The sequence below is a fragment of the Mobula hypostoma genome, chromosome 6 (assembly GCF_963921235.1).
Source record: "Mobula hypostoma chromosome 6, sMobHyp1.1, whole genome shotgun sequence".
Classification (NCBI taxonomy): domain Eukaryota; kingdom Metazoa; phylum Chordata; class Chondrichthyes; order Myliobatiformes; family Myliobatidae; genus Mobula; species Mobula hypostoma.
The window spans coordinates 187,171,527-187,192,727 of NC_086102.1; the positions used below are offsets into that span (position 1 = coordinate 187,171,527).

General features: G+C 40.5%; 1 protein-coding gene across 2 annotated transcripts in view; it reads left to right on the forward strand.

Moving 5' to 3' along the window:
• Positions 1-21,201, forward strand: part of ccdc93 (coiled-coil domain containing 93) — an 85,602-nt gene that overhangs the window by 24,586 nt on the left and 39,815 nt on the right. The window contains exons 6-11 of one of the 2 annotated variants that reach the window (XM_063052471.1): positions 2,641-2,697; positions 5,186-5,286; positions 8,733-8,750; positions 9,597-9,633; positions 10,005-10,091; positions 20,745-20,795. In XM_063052471.1, coding sequence (XP_062908541.1) covers positions 2,641-2,697; positions 5,186-5,286; positions 8,733-8,750; positions 9,597-9,633; positions 10,005-10,091; positions 20,745-20,795 — 351 coding nt within the window. The remainder of the gene's footprint in view (positions 1-2,640; positions 2,698-5,185; positions 5,287-8,732; positions 8,751-9,596; positions 9,634-10,004; positions 10,092-20,744; positions 20,796-21,201) is intronic. The other variant, XM_063052472.1, reaches the window with a different exon arrangement.

The following is a 21,201-nucleotide window of genomic DNA, read 5'->3' on the forward strand; positions in this document are numbered from 1 at the left end:
CCCAGTGTGACTTCCTGTATATCGGAGAGACCCGATGTAGATTGAGAGATTGCACCGCCGAGTGGCTACGCTCCATCCACCAGAAGAAGCAGGTTCTCCCAGTAGCCACCCACTTTAATTCCACTTCCCATTCCCTTCCGATAAGTCTATCCATGGGCTCTTCTACTGTCGCAATGAGTCCACACTTGGGTTGGAGGAACAGCGCTTTGTATAGATGGATAGAAGAGTAGGTAGGTAGATAGGTAGATCTCCATCTGGGTAGCCTCCAACTTGATGGCATGAACATTGATTTCTCAAACTTCCAGTATTGACCCCCCACCCCACCATTCCCCATCCCCTTTACCCTCTCTCACCTTATTTCTGTGCTGCCCATCGTCTCCCTTTGGTACTCCTCTCCCCCCCCCCCCTTTTTTTTTCCTTCCATGGCCTTCTGTTCTCTTCTATCAGATTCCCCCTTCTCCAGCCCTTTATCTCTTTCAGCAATCAACTTCCCAGCTCTTTACTGCACCCCTACCCCTTCCTGTTTCACCCTTCACCTTGTGTTTCTCCTCTCTCTCTCATCTCCTCTACTCCTCTCCTTTTGTCTCCAGTCCTGCAGAAAGGTTTCAGCCCAAAACGTCAACTGAACTCTTTTCCATAGATGCTACTTGGCCTGCTGAGTTCCTCCAGCATTTTGTGTGTGTTGCTTGCATTCTCACGAGGACTAGAATATAAAAGGAAGGATGTAATGTTGAAACTTTATAAAACATTGGTGGGGCCTCACTTGAAGTATTAGGGGCAGGTTTGAGCCTCTGATTTTGGAAAGGATGTGCTGAAGTTGGAGAGGGTTCAAAGGAGGTTCACAAAATTGATTCCAGGATTCAATGGCTTGTCACTTGAAGAGCATCTGATGGCTCTGGGCCTGTATTGACTGGAATTCAGAAGAATGAGGGGTAACCTCATTGAAGGGATTGGACACGCTGGAGGCAGGAAGCATGTTCCCACTGATGGTTGAGTCCAGAACCAAAGGCCACAGTTTAATAATAAGGGGTAGGCCATTTAGAATGGAGTTGAGGAAAAACTTTTCCACCCAGAGAGTGGTGGATATGCGGAATGCTCTGCCCCAGAAGGCAGTGGAGGCCAAGTCTCTGGATGCTTTCAAGAAAGAGATGGATAGAGCTCTTAAAGATAGCGGAATCAAAGGTTATGGGGATAATGCGGGAACTGGATACTGATTGTGGATGATCAGCCATGATCACAGTGAATGGCGGTGCTGGTTCGAAGGGCCGAATGGCCTACTCCTGCACCTATTGTCTATTGAAACCTATTGAATGGTGAAAGGCCTTGATAGAGTGAATGTGGAGAGGATGTTTCCTATGGTGAGAGTCTAATACCAGAGGACACAGCCTCAGAATAGAGGGGCATCCTTTTAGAATGGAGATGAGGAGAAATTTCTTTGGCTCGAGAGTAGTGAATTTGTGGAATTCTTTGCCACCTCAGCTATGGCGACCAAGTCTTTATATTTAAGGCAGTGGGTGATAGATTCTTGATTGGTCAGAGTATGAACTGATGTGGGGAGAAGGCAAGACTTTGGGGCTTCGAGGAAAATTGGATCAGCCATGAAGAAGTGGCAGTGCAGAATTTTAAAATCATAGCAAGCGTACACTTTTGTGATATTTGACAATTCTCTTGTTCCTTTTTCTAGTTCTCTTCTGCTATAGAGCGTGATGTGGAGATATATATGTCTTCATTTTTTACAGTAGTTTGTTGCAGGAGTTAATCGCCTGTTTTTATTATTTTTATTGCCTTGTACATGGGTGGCCATTTGCTCTCCTGCTATGTCATTCTAATCGTGCCTTCTGACAGAATGTTCTCCCACGTACTCTGAACTTTTTTTTTGTTTATTGCTCTAAAACAGAATTAGTTAGATTGATACTGCATGCCCAATAAAGTTGCTTCTTGAATAGTATCTTGTTCTTGCGGTAGTATATCAAGGCAGTTCATGTTGCTTGTAAGTTTCGATTCAAGATGTAAGGTTTCCCAACCTTGGGGTCTATAGACCCTTGGTTAATGGTAGTGGTCCATGACATAAAAAAGGTTGGAAAGCCCTGGTTGGTCTTGCTTTAAAACTGCAAGCAGGTGGATCTTGATAAATATTGAAAACTAGATTAATGATATATTTAGATTACTTTTTTTGCCTTTGTGCATCTCCATTTACATTTTGTTTATGCGTTCATTTTTTGTTGTAAATATTGAGAATTCCCAATGTCTATGTGGTAATAGTGTGGAACCTTTTTTGAATTCTCTTCCAATTTTTTGTGTACTTTTGTGTCTCTGTGCTTCCGTTGTTTTCCTGGTCAAGATTATGATGGCTTTCTCCCAATCTTGGGCAATGTTTTGTTCGTCCCAAAGTTATAAATTTCATTGTCACTCAGAGTGAGAACAAAATAACATTCCAAGGAATGGAATTATTGGTACTGTAAGAATCAATAATCTGATGGATTAATCCATCAACTGAATTAAAATGTCTGAAAATAGATGTTCAAGAGAAATTAAATGCTACTGTTCAGTTAGCTTCTAGCTGCTTCTGTGAGAAATACATGCTGAGTTAAATAATTTATTAAACCATATGATACAATATTTACTTCATTTTTGAATTAGGATGATGACTTCAAGCAAAGGAAAGATAAAGCTATGAAAACAGTTGTAGAAGTATCTGTGAGTAGAGAATATAAAGATTTTTCCTCTAATTTAATTCAAACACTGTGTGAGGAAGAAAAGTGCAATACCATCAGCATCATTATTGTTAACATTTTAATGAAAGTCTTCAATTAAATTTACAATCTGCCTTCAATTTAATTTAAAATCTGCCTTCAACATAAGCACTCCTTTTGGTTTGAATCTCCTCTGTACCCTCTAATGCAATTAATACAGTGTGATGACCCAAACTCTAAAAGTAGCCCAGCTGTGGCCTAACCAGTGTTTATTAGTTGCAGCATTATCTTCCATGTTTTTTTTTTGCTTGACTATTGTAGACAAGCATTCCATATGCCTTCTTCAGTCTTTAATCTATATATGCGATCACCTACTGGGATCTTGTATACCAGCTCCCTCCCTCAATATTCCCTCAGCTATGCCATTCGTTGTGTATATCCTACCCTTGATAGTCCTCCCAAAATACTTTATCTTACACTTGGCAGGATTACATTTCATCGCTCATTGTTCTACTCATCTTCCCAAGTGATCAATCTTGGCTTGTAGCCTACAACTCCCCGCTATCTATGGTGCTACTGATTTTTCAACTCATCTGCAAGCTTGCTAATCATACCTCATGCATTCATGTCCTAATAGATACATAATAAATAGTAAGAGTCTCTGTGATGCACCACTGGTTGCAAGCTTCCAACCACAAAGAGAGCTCTCTATCATTACCCTCTGCATTCCCCTTTACCGGGCCATATGCCAATCCAGTTATCCTGTGTTCTCAGTTCTCCAAATTGAATTTGCCTTGTTTTAAAGCTCATTTTGGATTAATCATTTTATCTTACTTGGAGGTATTGAATGAGTTTTATGTGTGCAGCTGTTCTTGTGCTCTCGCTGAAGGTATAATGGCTATTATTTGCCAAGTTTGATGAGGGAATTGTTTTTAAACCCAAGTCCAGTTGCTTCTGCTTTGCTCAATACAAGCCTGTCTTTCAGGGTGAATAGGTGGTATATAGAACAGAACTTTATTGTCATTGATCAACACAACGAGATAGCGGTGCTACTCCTGTCCGTGCAAAACAGATATTTTCAGTGCACATGGTACGGACCGGAGAGACGTAAGCCACTGTGGCGGTAAGTAGTGCCATCTAGGATAATTAGGATAAATCTCATCCCTAGTGGCAAGCTTGATGCAGCAGCATCATGTATGTTTAAATTTGCAGGGATTGAAGGGAATTTGGCTGTCCAGCAGCCTTTGGCTTTAACTTTGAGCATAAACTGATTTATAAATGTTCTTTAAACCTATTGCTGTGTTCTCAAGTTGTAAGTGTGGTGCCATCTATTGGTTAGTAAGTACTGTGCACTTGATTCTCCAATAATAGGACCTGCAGGTACACAAGTAAAGAGTAGACAGCAGAAGGATGATAGATGTGATTGGGAAAGAGGCAGGTTGGGGAAAACAGAACTATTTTTTCTCAGCTGTGAATATACGACTTAGGAGCAGGAGTGGGCTACCTGGCCCTGAGAGCCTGCCCTGCCATTTAGTATGATCAGGGATGATCTGCCCCATGCCTCATCTCTTTTTCTCTGCCAGTTCCCATAGTGTCCAATTCCTTGCTCTTTCAAAAATATAAATTAGTCTTTAAGTCTCTCTCTTCCCCCGCCCCCCATAACTTAGCTTCCACAATTCTCACATAAAGAATTCCCAAAGTTTACCACACTCAATGAAGTTCTAATGTACCTCAGTTTTAAATAACCATCCGCTATTCTTGAAAGTACAGTCCTGTGCCAAAGCCTTGGGTACAAATTTATAGCTAGGGTGCCTTAGACTGAATTTCTCAACATGGAGCAGACAGCGAGTTTGTGAATGTGGTGGAAGCAAAGGATGTTGGGAATGGCGAGGGTGGAGAGCCACAGGAGGTGGCAGAGAAGGAACACTGGGGGCGGGAGACGTAAATGCAGACACACCCAGGCAAGGTAATTTGATTCTAAACAATAGGTTTCTTGGTCATTACAGAATGTCTCTCTGGTCCTTCCTGTTCACTTCCCTCTTTCTTCCCCTTTTCCCAACTATGATTCCCCTTGCCCTGCCCACTCTCAGTCCACAATAGAGACCCATATCAGAATCAGTTTTATCATTACTCACATGTGTCATGATTTTATTTTTTGTGGCAGCAGTACAGTGCAATACATAAAATTACCTCAGTACTGTGCAAAAGTCCGTTCTTGTCCTAGCAACTGGCATTGGTGTTGCTGTTTACTACCCTACTGGTAAGACTGACCAAGGCCCTAATCACTGGGCTTATACAAGCAAACCTCTCTACCTCATTTTAAGATGCTCCTCAAATTTTGTCAGTGGTCCTAATCCCAGTGTCAGATCTTGATAAAGCTCCTGCGAAGCAACCTACATCTTTTCACAATTACCGTTACAGTGCTATATAAATGTATTCTGCTTAGGGTTGATCACACGTTCATCATTTCTTGAATTCTTCGGTTTTCAAAGGATGTTTATAAACCACAACGCAAGTATAAACGTTTAGCTGGAGCTCGCGAGTTGGTTGATGAAGAATCGAGAGTCCATTCTACCCTTCTAGAGTTCGGCCGGTATGCTTTGCAATATTGAATTTTTATTTTAAATAATAAGGCTTTTTAAGAATACTTCAGTTAAAATAGTCTCTGCCTACAGGGTAGTTGAATTCTAGGCTACCCTTGTGCCTTTGGTAATTTTCTGACTTCAGAATGCAGTTTGTCTAAGATCTTTTTATATTCTGAAAGATGTTGTTAAACCTCATGATATACATAGACATATATTTTTGAATAAGCTTTACCAGCCATCTTTTTAGAGTCAGTTATTATATACATTGCATCTTCAACCCTTAAGAATCCAATGTATTTTCAACTTCTCAGGAAGTTATTCTTGATTGCAGTGTAGGATGGAGGCCATTTCACGGGAGCACTAATTACCTTCAATAATTTCCTCTGTTACTGGATAAATGTTGCAAAGTTATATCATATTCTCACTTTGGGATAGGTTGCTTTAGTAAAACTTGATGTTTAGTCCAATCTTAAGAATATGTAATTTTAAAGACAATAAAGAATTGAGTATCTGTTTCAATAGTTAAAAATCGTCAGTGGATTTTGCCTAAGTGTGAAGTTTTTGATAGCAAGTTTTCACATGGTGTCAATTCCAAACAGTGCTATAAGTTATCATAACCAATAAATACCTGCTTTATTAGTTGCATTCATTTTGATATGGTAATGAAAATGAATGCAACTAATAGTTGCTTCTGGATCCCCCGGGCACAGGTTAGCGTCCATGGACCCCTTGGTTAACGGTAGGAGTCAATGGCATAAAAATGGTTGGGAAATGTTGCCCTGTTCAGAGCAGGTTAATCCAGAAACAAGTAGGTGTGCTCTTTAGTAACGGTTGATGCACAAGAATATAAACTTGCACTAAGAAGGCTCTGTATTTGTTGGTGCTAGAAGTTGACTGACACCAATAAATAGCTAATTATGCCTATTTCTTCAAGGAACTAATTTTCATCATCATTGTGTGCCATGTCGTATGACATAGGTGATCATGGTCTCATGACCAAGATTGTCTTGTCGAATGTCTTTACAGAAGTGGTTTGCCATTGCCATCTGGGCAGTGTCTTTACAGGATGGGTGACCCCAGTCATTATTAATAGTCTTCAGAGATTGTCTGCCTGGCGTCAGTGGTTGCATAACTAGGACTTGTGATGTGCACCACCTACTCCCATGACTTCATGTTTACCCTGATCAGGGGGTGTGGGGGGGCTAAGCAGGTGCTACACCTTGCCCAAGGGGGACCTGCAGGCTAGCAGAGGGAGGAAGCCTTGCACCTCCTTTGGTAGAGATGCATCTCCACCCCGCTGTCCCAAATAATTTTCACTCATGTGAATGGATGAAATTAAAACACAAATTATGCTTGGCTTTCCAGAGCTTACTTCTCAGGAAGAATCAGAATCAAGGATGATTCTGCCAACAGAGTGCCAAATATTTTAACCAAATGGTTGACTTTTGTTTTTTAAGAGATGGTTGTAGGTAATTAAGTTCTTGCGGTATTGGAATTTGCTATTGAAAAAGTCTACAGCACCAGGTCATTTCATACTTGCATTGTGGACAAGTAAAATGTTGACCATTAACTGTTCAAATCCCAGATACAGCATTGGCATTATTATATGAATGCTCATTTTCCTAAATAATCTCATTCACAGAATTATTCTTTCTTTCTTTCTTTTTAATCTTTTTATTGATTTAGAAAAAGCATATACAAACAAGAGGAGAATTATCTCAAATATGTATGTCAGTAACGATACAAACAATGAAATAGACATTAACAAAATCATACATAATATTAAGCAAATATGTAATATAAAAAAGAAAAACAACTAATTCTCTTATCAATTTGTAGGGAGAGAAAAAAAACTTTAAATTTTTAAAATGAGAAGAAAAACCCCCACTACACTAAGAAAAAAAGGGGAAAAAAGGGGGAGTCAATTCTGAGGATACGACTTTCTGATCAAATCTAAAACTTCGAAAAGAAATAATTGGAAGAGTAATAAATCGAATCAAATGAAAATGTTGAATAAAAGGTTGCCAGATTTGCTCAAATTTAAAGGATGTATCAAATGTCTGACTTCTCTAAACTTAAACAGGACATAATGAAGGAAAGCCAAAAAAAAAAGACGGTAGGTGGATTAAAATCCTTCCACTTCAATAAAATGGCTCTCCTAGCCAATAAAGTTAAAAATGCTATCATACGTTGAGCAAAAACAGGAATATTTCCTGCTTCCGATGGGATAATCCCAATGATTGCCGTAAATAAATTAGGTTGTAGGTCCAGATCCAAGACTTTTGATAGCTTTTTAAAAACATCTCTCCAAAAATTGTCTAGCTTTATGTAAGACCAAAACATGAGTTAAAGTGGCCACACAGAATTATTCTGAGCGCCTCAAGAGTTGACACATTTAATGTGGTGCAAAATCCCAAGCAGAACTAAATAACAGTAACCATCTTTGTGTTTATTTCTGATTGTGCTTCATTAGTACCCTTTAAAGAAATCATTATGCTGAGTGACATGGTGGAGATACTGTACGTTTCCACCAAAGGAGGTGTAAGGTGTTCCTTCTCTCCACTAGCCTGCAGGTCACCCTTGGACAAGGTGTAGCACCTACTTGTCCCCCACCCCTGATCAGGGTCACTTGAAGCCATAGGAGTAGGAGGTGGATTGTTGTATGAGCAGCTGGGGCATATCTGAAGTCCTGGTTATGTGACCACTGATGCCCAGCTTATAAAGACACTGTCCAGAAGAAGGAAGTGGTAAACCACTGATGTAGGGAAAAACTTGCCCAGAATAATCATGGTCAATATGACACGGCACATAATGATGACGATGTGTGGCATTTGGACAGCATAACTGGCAGACGATGATGTCCTGCAGGTGATTGTCAAACAACCTTTCCTGATTATTGATATTGCTGTTTTCCCCAGACCCAACCTCACCACCAAGATCCTGTGGGTTAATTTTTGTAGTAACCTAAATGAACCTGCTATGCACTGTACGAGCACATTTAATATAAACCACAGTGGATCACCACTTCCATCTTTTGGGCTCTCAGAGAAGTGGTGAATAGTAAATAAGCTAAATTTTTTTTGCCAAGAGGATCTTGCCCCTGAAGTCTGATTTTTAATAATTTCCTTCAAGTCAGAACGATTAGCTACAGAGAAGAAATACAACTTAAAAACTGCATGTAAACTTGAGTGTAAACTTTGAAAATGACTGACATCGATATTTCTTCACAAGATTTAGTATGTGTTGTTGTTCTTTATAGTGTAATTTATTATCAGCAAATACCTAGATATTTTCTTTCCTTGCCACTGCCTTTCTCTTACTTTTATTTCAATATTACTGATTTTAATGGCTACCAGATTTTTCAATTACTTACAATTTATTCTTCCTGTTTTATGTTAAAACTTTATTTTCTCACTCCTTTTTGTTGTTTTCTGACATTTTTCATTTTCATTAGCTTTCCTGATTCCCTCATGTAAGTATTTAGTACAAAATTTCATCTCAAAGCAATCTTTATCACCTTTAAAAAGCTAGTGCATTTTTAACTTTCATTGTTGATGCTCAAATTTAATATTGTTGGTTTCTTAATTATTAGTAAGTTTGCAGCAAATTAAATTTGCATTGTAAATTTAATTCGTATCTCAAGGTAATATGAATATACTCAATTACTAGCTAGACGAGATTTTGGGAATTGCGGTTCTGATTTTGGGCACAGATGAGTAAGGATGTGATTACTAAAGGTGCAGGTGAACAATAGGGGAGGAAATATGAAGCTAATGGAGGGTTATTAATAAATATAAACTTAAGAAATAGAAGAACGTATAGGCCAGTCAACCCTTTGGATTTTGTTCCATCATTCACTTAGATTAGGGGTTCCCAACCTGGGGTCCATGGACCCCTTGGTTAATACTTGATCTGTGGCATAAAAAAAGTTGGGAATCCCTGCGTTAGATCATGGCTGACTTTCTATCTCATCAAACTTGCATTCATCCCAATTTCCCTCGCTGTGAAGAGGTCTCGAATCCACTCGATGGTTTGTCACCCACTGCCCCCCAGCCCCCTCTACAGTTGATAATATTTAAACGATTAGCAATTGATTAGCCTTGAATTTTGGAAGTTTATCCTGCTTATTACAGCTGGCTTGGGCTGTTTCAAATAATGTGTGTGGTTGGGTGCAGAATGTGGTGACAGCTAGTTTGTCACATTAATGTAATCTATGTTTGTTCTGTAGAGTTAGTGTGGAGGATGTTTCTGATCAGTTGAATGTACTGTATTAATTGTTTTCTTCACCTACTTTCCCCAAAACCCATTGTTTCTGCAGGAAGTATGGTTTTAGCAAGCAATCTAAAGCTGAAAAGGTAAGAATTAATATAAATTAATTTATTCATGAATTCATTTTTATCTTTGTAATCTTTTCCATTTTTGCTCCTCAGTGTAAATGGTCAATTGATTAAAGCTTTGAGTCCTTGAATCTATAAAATTATTAAGTACTGTTTTCAGTTTATGCTCACTGTTATAGAAATTTGCATATAGGAATTTAAAAATGTTAGTTTGTGATTCCTCTTTGTAAAGTAGATATGATATTTCTTAATTTTTTTTAGTGTTTTCCTCGATGTGAAGTGTTTATTTGTTGAAACCTGTCGCATGTGAAAGTGTGTTAGTACCTCATGATCTGACTGAATGGCCAGATTTTCCATAATATTTTGTATCTTTTAACATGACATTACAGACTGAAGACAAAAAAGGTACTTTGCCAACAGGGCTGGCAGTTGGAATGACTGAACAGTCTGAAGATGATCTGGAAGCTGTTGAAGAGGTAGATAACAATGTATTCAACTTTTGTGATGGTAAAAGCGGAGATATATACCTTCTTATATGCTATACCTTTACAGCTTGTTTGCTGTCAGTTCAAAGCATGGGCCATGGCTTTCTAATTTGCGTATATTTTGAGTTACTAGTTCTAACAGATTATTAGAACATAGTTTAGCCATGGTTCTTGGAAGAACCATTCTCTGCTTTAAATATACACAATGACTTGGCCTCCACAGCCACATATAAGATTCACCATTCTGACACTGACATATGTCAATATTTTTTGCAGTAGCAAGACAGTGCAATACATAAAAAACTATAAATTACTAGACATATTTAAAAAAAATAGATTAAATAAGGAGTGCAAAAAGTGCGCAAAAACAGTGAGGTAGTGTTCATGGGTTGGTTCATTGTCCATTCAGAAATCTGATAGAGGAGGGGGAAGAAACTGTTCCTAAAGTGTTGAGAGGTTGTCTTCAGGCTTCTACATCTCCTTCATGATGGTATTGATGAGAAGATGCCCTCGATGCTGGGGAGGCTCTTCCTGTGATGGAGCTGGCTGAGTTTGCAACCCTCTGCAGTTTTTTCCCAGTCCCCTGCAGTGGTCCCTCCATTCCAGATGGTTATGCAACCGATCAGTCCTGGGTATGACTCTAAACTGCAACCGGTGATGAGGCTCTGATTGGGGACTTTCAGAGCTTTAGGCAAAGTACCCCTTAGTCATTCATTGCTCCCAGTGCCGCTCTGACCCGGAACGGTAGCACCTGCAAGGATTCCTGCTCAGGATATGAGCGAAAGTCAATGGCAGATCTGGCAGGTTCACTAACTGAACTTATGACGGAGAAGGTGGATGAGCTACAACCTCAAAAGTCAACGGCTATAGTATAGGCGGATGAACATTTGGGAAGAGAACTGGCGAAGAGAACTGGCGATTTCTTTAGTTCGCCCAATGGTAGGCAATAGCAAACTACCGTTGCAATTTGCTAAGAAAGCCATGGTCAAACTCAAACTTCTAAACCAAAGATTTAGAAACTCAGTGACTCAATGCAAGACATATCCAGGTGCAGATTGTAATAGTGACCATAACCCAGTAGTATGTCATGTAAAAGTAAAACTTAAAAAAAGAAACTAAAAAAGCAAAAACCTGAACAATCTCTTGACTACTTGCAATTAATTAAAGAAGAAAACTTAAGACAAAAATTTACAATTGAAGTAAGGAATAGATTTCAAAGTCTAGAAATAGAATCTGTTGAAGATGATAGCAATCATGTAGAAATGAAATTCAACTCTCTAAAGGATGCCTTGGTAGAATCAGCAAAGTCAGTGATTCCTAAAAAAGAAAAGAGAACAAAGAATAAATGGATGACAGATGAAATCAAAAATCTAATGGAAGAAAGGAAATGGAAGAAAGCATATCCTATAGAATATAAGTCCTTAGATTAAAAAAGTTGAAAGCTTATGTCAAAAAACCAAAGAAGAATGGTTAAACTAGGAATATGAGCAAATAGAAAGAATCCCTTTTACTGATCCAAAGAGGTTACATCAACAAATCAAGAATATCACTGGTAAAAAGCTCCTCTGTTCTTCAGGTGGATGTTTGAAAGCAAAGGACGGTACCATTATCATGGAAAAAGATGGGATTATGAACAGATGGACTGAGTATATTCAGGAATTGTTTGAAGATGGTCGGGCGAAAAACCAGAAATTAAGAAAAACATTGGAGGTCCAAGTATTTTAAAATCTGAAGTTCGTAATGCAATAAATAAGATGAAGAAAGGAAAGGCAGCAGGTCCTGATGAATTAGTAATAGAACAAATTATTGCCCTTGAAGATTATGGAATCGAAAAACTTACTGATTTAATGACATTTATGAGACTGGAGTAATACCTGAAGAGATGAAAAAAATCAGTATTTATCACTCTTCCTAAGAAAGCTGGAGCAATAGAATGTGAATTACATAGGACCATAAGTTTATTGAGTCATATCACCAAGATACTTCTAAGAATTTTGACAAGAGCTAAAAGTAAGATACAAGATGAAATAGGCAAAGAACAATGTCGTTTTGTGAAAGACAAAGGAACAAGAAACGCAATATTGATGTTAAGGATACTATCTGAACGAGCTATTCAAGTGCAAAAAGATTTGTTTGTTTTAGCGACTACACAAAAGCATTTGATAAAATGAAACACAACGTTATTTGAAATATTACAGAAAACTCTAGATCTAGATTCGAAAGACCTCTGCCTAATCAGAAATCTGTACTGGGAATAAACTGCTGCTGTAAGAACAGATGGAGAAACCATAGAAATCATAGAAACTACAGCACAGAAACAGGCCTTTTGGCCCTTCTTGGCTGTGCTGAACCATTTTCTGCCTAGTCCCACTGACCTGCACATGGACCATATCCCTCCATACACCTCCCATCCATGTATCTGTCCAATTTATTCTTAAATGTTAAAAAAGAACCCGCATTTACCACCTCGTCTGGCAGCTCATTCCATACTTCTCTGTGTGAAGAAGCTCCCCCTAATGTTCCCTTTAAACTTTTCCCCCCTCACCCTTAACCCATGTCCTCTGGTTTTTTTCTCCCTTTGCCTCAGTGGAAAAAGCCTACTTGCATTCACTCTATCTATACCCATCATAATTTTATATACCTCTATCAAATCTCCCCTCATTTTTCTACGCTCCAGGGAATAAAGTCCTAACCTATTCAACCTTTCTCTGTAACTGAGTATCTCAAGTCCCGGCAACATCCTTGTAAACCTTCTCTGCACTCTTTCAACCTTATTTATATCCGTCCTGTAATTTGGTGACCAAAACTGAACACAATACTCCAGATTCGGCCTCACCAATGCCTTATACAACCTCATCATAACATTCCAGCTCTTATACTCAATACTTTGATTAATAAAGGCCAATGTACCAAAAGTTCTCTTTACGACCCTATCTACCTGTGACGCCACTTTTAGGGAATTTTGTATCTGTATTCTCAGATCCCTCTGTTCCACTGCACTCCTCAGTGCCTTACCATTAACCCTGTATGTTCTACCTTGGTTTGTCCTTCCAACGTGCAATACCTCACACTTGTCTGTATTAAACTCCATCTGCCATTTTTCAGCCATTTTTCCAGCTGGTCCAAGTCCCTCTGCAGGCTCTGAAAACCTTCCTCCCTGTCTACTACACCTCCAATCTTTGTATCATCAGCAAATTTGCTGATCCAATTTACCACATTATCATCCAGGTCATTGATATAGATGACAAATAACAATGGACCCAGCACTGATCCCTGTGGCACACCACTAGTCACAGGCCTCCACTCGGAGAAGCAATTCTCTACTACCACTCTTTGGCTTCTTCCATTGAGCCAATGTCTAATCCAATTTACCACCTCTCCATGTATACCTAGCGACTGAATTTTCCTAACTAACCTCCTATGCGGGAACTTGTCAAAGGCCTTACTGAAGTCCATGTAGACAATATCCACTGCCTTCCCTTCATCCAATTTCCTGGTAACCTCCTCGAAAAACTCCAATAGATTGGTCAAACATGACCTACCACACACAAAGCCACGTTGACTCTCCCTAATAAGTCCCTGTCTATCCAAATGCTTGTAGATTCTGTCTCTTAGTAGTCCCTCCAATAACTTACCTACTACCGACGTTAAACTTACCAGCCTATAATTTCCCGGATTACTTTTCGATCCTTTTTTAAATAAGGTTGAAAGAGTGCAGAGGAGGTTTACAAGGATGTTGCCGGGACTTGAGATACTCAGTTACAGAGAAAGGTTGAATAGGTTAGGACTTTATTCCCTGGAGCATAGAAAAATGAGGGGAGATTTGGAGCCACTCTCCAATCCTCCGGCACCTCACTTGTAGACAGCGACATTTTAAATATTTCTGCCAGGGCCCCTGCAATTTCAACACTGGTCTCCTTCAAGGTCTGAGGGAACACCCTGTCAGGTCCCGGGGATTTATCCATTTTAATTTTCCTCAAGACAGCAAGGACCTCCTCCTTTTCATTCTGTACAGTTTCCATGATCTTACTACTTGTTTCCCTTAATTCCATAGACTTCATGCCAGTTTCCTTAGTAAATACAGATGCAAAAAACCTATGTAAGATCTCCCCCATTTCCTTTGGTTCCGCACATAGCCGACCACTCTGATCTTCAAGAGGACCAATTTTATCCCTTACAATCCTTTTGCTCTTAATATACCTGTAAAAGCTCTTTAGATTATCCTTCACTTTGACTGCCAAGGCAACCTTATGTCCTCTTTTAGCCCTCCTGATTTCTTTCTTAAGTATTTTCTTGCACTTCTTACATCCTCAAGCACCTTATTTACTCCCTGCTTCCTATACATGTCATACAACTCCCTCTTCTTCTTTATCAGAGTTGCAATATCCCTTGAGAACCAAGGTTCCTTATTCCTATTCACTTTGCCTTTAATCCTGACAGGAACATACAAATTCTGCACTCTCAAAATTTCTCCTTTGAAGGCTTCCCACCTACTGATCACATCCTTGCCAGAGAACAACCTGTCCCAATCCACGCTGTTTAGATCCTTTCTCATTTCTTCAAATTTGGCTGCCTTCCAGTTAAAGAACCTCAACCCGAGGACCAGATCTATCCTTGTCCATGATCAAGTTGAAACTAATGGTGTTATGATCACTGGAACCAAAGTGCTCCCCTACACAGACTTCTGTCACTTGTCCTAACTCGTTTCCTAACAGGAGATCCAATATTGCATCCCCTCTTGTTGGTCTCTCCATATATTGATTTAGAAAACTTTCCTGAACACATTTTACAAACTCTAAACCATCTAGACCCCTAACAGTATGGGAGTCCCAATCAATATATGGAAAATTAAAATCCCCTACCACCACAACTTTATGTTTCCTGCAGTTGCCTGCTATCTCTCTGCAGATTTGCTCTTCCAATTCTTGTTGACTATTTGGTGGTCTGTAATACAATCCCACTAATGTGGCCATACCTTTCCTGTTTCTCAGCTCCACCCATAAGGACTCAGTAGACAAGCCCTCTAATCTGTCCTGCCTGAGCACTGCTGTAATATTTTCCCTACCAATCAGTGCTACTCCCCCACCTTTCATTCCTCTGCCTCGATCACATCTGAAACATCGGAACCCTGGAATATTAAGCTGCCAGTCCTGCCCCTCCTGTAGCCAAGTTTCACTAATTGCTGTAAGGTTATAACTCCACGTGTCAATCCACGCCCTCAACTCATCCGCCTTCCCTGCAATACTCCTAGCATTGAAATATATTCACCTCAGAAGATTTTTACCACCACTCACAACCTTTCTATTAGCGGATTTGCTTGAACTTTTAACATCATTTATTTTCACCCCAGCCACATTGTCAGCTCTGGCACTCTGGTTCCCATCCCCCTGCAAATCTAGTTTAAAGCCTCCCCAATAGCACTAACAAACCTCCCTGAAAGGATATTGGTCCCCCTGTAGTTCAAGTGTAACCCGTCTCTCTTGTACAGGTCCCACCTGCCCCAGAAGAGGTCCCAATGATCCTGAAATCTGAAACCCTGCCCCCTACACCAGTTCCTCAGCCATTTGTTCATCCTCCAGAGCATCCTATTCCTACCCTCACTGCACGTAGCACAGGTAGCAATCCTGAGATTACCACCCTCGAGGTCCTGCTTTTCAACTTCCTACCAAGTTCTCTATACTCACTCTCCAGGACCTTCTCACTCTTCCTTGCTCTGTCATTGGTACCGATGTGCACCACGACATCTGGCTGATCACCCTCCCACTTCAGAATGTCATGCAATCGATCAGAGACATCCTTGACCCTTTCCTGTGAAGTGAGTAAGTTTACGAAAATCAAGAGAGGCGTTAGGCAAGGATGTGTTTTCTCCCCTGATTTATTTAATGTGTACAATGAAACAATATTACAAACAATAAGAGGCATCTTGGGAATCAAAGTTGGTGGTGAAAGCATCAATAACTTCAGATATGCAGATGACACTGTTAATTGCAAGTATGGAGGAAGAACTACAAAACTTAATTGATATAATTGTTGAAGAAACTGCAAAAATGGTCTATCTATCAATTGTAAAAAGACAGAATGTATGGTGATATCCAAAAAAGAAGGAGAATCCTGTCTGCAGGCTGAGAATAAATGGGGAAGACATAAAACAAGTACAGAACTTTTGCTGCTTAGGAAACTGGGTGACATCAGATGGCGGGTGCGACTTGGACATCAAAAGAAGAATAGGGATGGCAAAAGACACCTTTACGAGAATGAAGAGTATACTGACCAATACTAAACTAGGGACGACAACCCGCCTCAGAGTACTGAAATGTTACGTTTATCCAGTTATGTTGTATGGCTCAGAATGTTGGACAATATCTAGTAACATGAGGAAACAAATTGCAAATTGTAGCAGCAGAGATGTGGTTTTTGAGGAGGATGCAAAGAATATCATGGACGAAACAAATATCTAATGAGGATGTCATAAGCAGAGTAAACACAAAGAGAAATAATGTATGAGATCATGAAAAGGCATGGACATGTGATTAGGAAAGAGGAGTTAGAATGCATGGTAATTATGGGAAAGATAGAAGGGAAGAAAGCAAGAGGAAGACAAAGACAAATGATAATGGAGACAGCAGCCAGAGAACTGGAAATGAATACCAATGAATTGACCCACTTGACCTGAAACAGGAGTGTGTGGGCCATGGCAGTCAAAGCTCAAACTGGGCACAGCACCTGATGATGATGATGAAAGCAATTAGAATGTTGTCCATGGTACATTTGTAGAAATTTACTGGGGCCTTTGGTGACATAGCAAAAACTGTTTCCTTTTTGAATTTTGAATGTTAACATTATGGAAGGAATTGAACTTTGAATAACTTGAGCACAGCTCCAATGCCATAGTTAAGTCCGCTGACGACACCACAGTCGTTGGCTGAATCAAAAGGTGGGGATGAATTAGCATATAGCAGGGAGATTGAAAACCTGGCTGAGTGGTGCCACAACAACAACCTCTCATTCAATGTCAGCAAGACCAGGGAGCTGATTATTGACTTCGAGGAGGAAACCAGAGGTCCATGAGGAAATCAGAGATGGAGAGTGTCAGCAACTTTAACTTTCTGAGTGTTATCATTTTGGTGGACCTGTCCTGGGCCCCGCATATAACTGCCATTACAAAGAAGGCACAGCAACGCCTCTACTTAGTAGTTTGCAAAGATTCTGCATCTCATCTAAAGCTTTGACAGATTTCTATAGATATGTGTTGGAGAGTATACTGTCTGGTTGAATCAAGGCCTGGTATGGTAACACCAATGCTCTTGAATGGAAAGTGCTACCAAAAGTGATGGATACAGCCCAGTCTATCATGGGTAAAGCCATCCCCATCTTTGAGTACATCGGCAAGGAGTGCTGTCGCAAGAAAGTAGCATCCGTTATCAAGGACCCTACCACCCAGGCTATACTCTCCTCTTGTTGCTGTCATGGGTGGTGGTACAGGAGCTTTAGGTCCCTTGCCATCAAGTTCTGGAACAGTTGTTTCCCCTCACTTCTGGACGCACTTTCAAGGACTCTACAACTCATGTACTCTATTCATTGCTTATGTATTTATTATTATTATTTTGTTTTTTTTTAACACTTTTTACTTTTGTACTGTTGTCTTTTGCACATTGGTCCATCTTTGTTTTTATTTTTATTTATTCATTACAGGATGTGGGCGTCACCAGCTAGGCAATTTATTACCCATCCCTAGTTGCCCTTGAGAAGGTGGTGATGAGCTGCTTTCTTGAACCGCTGCAGTGCCTGAGGTGTAGGTACACCCACAATGCTTTTAGGGAGGGAATTCCATGATTTTGACCCTGCGACAATGAAGGAATGGCAATATGTTTCCAAGTCACAATGGTGAGTGACTTAGAGGGGGATTTCCAAGTAGTGTTCCCAGGTATCTGCTGTTCTCGTCCTTCTAGGTGATGGTGGTTGTGGGTCTGGAAGGAGCTGTGTGACGAGAATACACATAGATAAGATGTTAGCTGTCCTGTGTGATCAGCAGTTGGTCTGCCACCTGTCTTCAAGAGAGAGATAAGGAACACAATGAAACAGCATCTGGAGATGTGTAATGAAGGGACGGGAGAGAGAGAGCTGTCTGGAGCGGCTCCCCCTTTGAACCCTGAACTGTTTAAAGTGATGGACAGGCGATACCCCAGCAGGGGGATAAAAAGGGACCGGTTCGCTAAGGCAGGACACACATGACACCCGAGGTAACGAGACCCTGGAAGTGGTGCGCCTCTCACGAGTTGGTGGGAAGTATCGGACCTTAAACGCACAGGGTGGAAAGGTACGATCAGCGGGAACCCGGTGTGTGTCCACCCTTGCCTGGGTGCAGGGTTCACTGCAGAGGATCGACCGCATCTGGAGGAGGGGTAACAGTCGGTGACCTCAGGTGACATCACCAAGGACCTGCCCAAAAGCTGCTTGTGAGCAATATTGCCGGTCTGTGAGTGGAAGCCGTGTCTGAATGATCAATCGTTCTCATTCTCTCTCTCCCTCCCCCCATGTTGTCCATCGCCATGGCAACGATTACTGCGAACTGAACTAAATTGGACTGAACTTTTGTGTCACTTTGAAATTTGGTCATTTACCCCTAGACAACGATAGAGCTTGATTGATGCTGTTATCTTAATTCTGTGCACATGTGTGTTTATCATTGCTGAACTGTTGCATTTATTATCCTTTCGATTACTGTGTTGCTTGTTTCTTTAATAAAACTTTCTTAGTTCTAGTAATCCAGACTCCAACTGAGTGATCCATTTCTGCTGGTTTGGCAACCCAGTTACGGGGTACGTAACAGCTGCCTTAGGAACTTTAGTGTGTTGTTGCAGTGCGACTTGTAGATAATACAGACTGTTCCAACTGTTTGTTGATGGTGGAGAGATCGGATGCTTGTGGAAGGGGTACCAATCGAGTGGGCTGCCTTGTACTGGATGATGTCAAGCTTCTTGAGTGTTGATGGAGCTGCACTCACCCAGGCGAGTGGCGAGTATTCCATTACACTCCTGACCTGAGCCTTGTAGATGGCGGACAGGCTTTGGGAAGTCAGGAGGTGAGTTACACACTGCAGGATTCCCAGCTTTTGACCTGCTCTGGTAGCCACCATATTTATATGGCTAGACCAGTTCAGTTTCCTGTCAATGGTAACCCCCAAGATGTTGATAGTAGGGGATTCAGTGATGGTAATGCCACTGAATATCAAGGGCCTCTCTTGTTGGAGATGGTCATTGCCTGGCACTTGCGTGGTTCAAATGTTACTTGCCACCTGTCAGCCCAAACCTGGATATTGGCCAGGTCCTTCTGTATTTGGGTATGAACTGCTTCACTATCTGAGGGGGCACGAACGGTGCAGAACATTGTGCAGTCATCTGCAAACGTCCCCACTTCTGACCTTATGATGGAAGGAAGATCATTGATGAAGCAGCTGAAGATGGTTGGTCCTAGGACACTTTCCTGAGGAACTCCTGCAGTGATGTCCTGAGGATGAGATGATTGACCTCTAATCACGATAACCATCTTACTTTGTGTCAGGTATGATTCCAACCAGCAGAGGGTTTCCCTCTAATTCCCATTGACTCCATTTTAGCTGGAGCACCTTGATGCCATACTTGGTCAAATGCTGACTTGATGTCGAGGGCTATCACTCTCACCTCACCTCTGGTACTTAGCTCTATGGTCCATGTTTGGACCAAGGAGATGATAAGGTCAGGAGCTGAGTGGCCTTGACAGAACCCAAAGTGGGCAGGCGTGAGCAGGGTGTTGCCGAGTAGGTGCTGCATAATAGCACTGTTGGTGACCCCTTCCATTACCTTGCTGATGGTTGAGAGTAGGCTGATGGGGCGGTAATTAGCTGGTTTGGACTTGTCCTGTTTCTTGTGTACAGAACATAGCTGGGCAATTTTCCACATTGCCAGTTAGATGCTGGTATCTGCAACAGCTTGGCTAGGGGTGCGGCAAGTTCTAGAGCACAAGTTGTGTGTGGTGTGTCATTGACTCCATTGTCTTTCTCGGTATTTACTGTGATTGCCTGCAAGGAAATAAATCCTGGGGTTGTATAGTGATATAAATGTACCTGGATAATAAACTTAATCTGAACTTTATATCCATGATGCACATTATGCACATACTACTTGGGCAGGTTAATTTGCAAACCGTCACATATACAAATCAAAACTAGGTTTGCAACGACACAACAACTACCAAGGTCAAGGTTGTTCTTGTTGCATTGATACTGTAACCAAAGTAAATTATGATTTTCTTTAAATGTAGCACTTCCTTTAGCTTCAGTTGTTTTTTGGGAAACTGAGAAATGAAATAATGGCCTGAATGGAGAGGTGGGAAAGTGATGTTTGCATTCCAATTTATAAGAATGCAGTGATGTTGCAAACCTGGCCAGATTTTTGCGCATCAAGATGTACAATATTTTAAGATCAATTTATGCTGAGCAGTTGTGTATGTTGTCAGAATGAGCAGGTTGAACTGTATTTAACTGATTGCTTAGGATATTGTGATAATTCATAAGTGTTTTAAGTTTCCTGTGTTAGACTATATTTATGTTTGCTCTGCAATGTTAGATGTTTAATCATATTAAAATTTCCACTTCTGCTATTGCAGCTTCGCATCAAAACATTGATGACGGGAATGGCAGCAATGGCAACAGAAGAGGTATAATTTCAAACCCGTTATTGTTAACCATTTGTGATTCTAATCTCAAGGCTTTGACTTGTGTAATTTGCTCTAAGTGTAGATGCTTGTAGGTGTTTAATACCTCAATTTCCAAACATTGGAACTGTTCTTTGGATTATTAGCCCAGCATTATAACTATTAAACCTATAATTTGTTTAAGGTGTCTACCACAGATGGAAGTTATTTATAAAAAATGTATTTATTTTTCTCCTCCTCAGCATTAAATTCCATTCTCTCTCATGGACTTAATCTTTACATAAATACATTTGTCCTCCAAGAGGACTAATCTCTTGTCGTACGGTTTGGAAGTTTGCATGCTTCAATGACCCAGAGAGCTAAACTGGCTGGAGTCAGGGCTTTATGCTTTGACTCTGGGAAAGGTCAC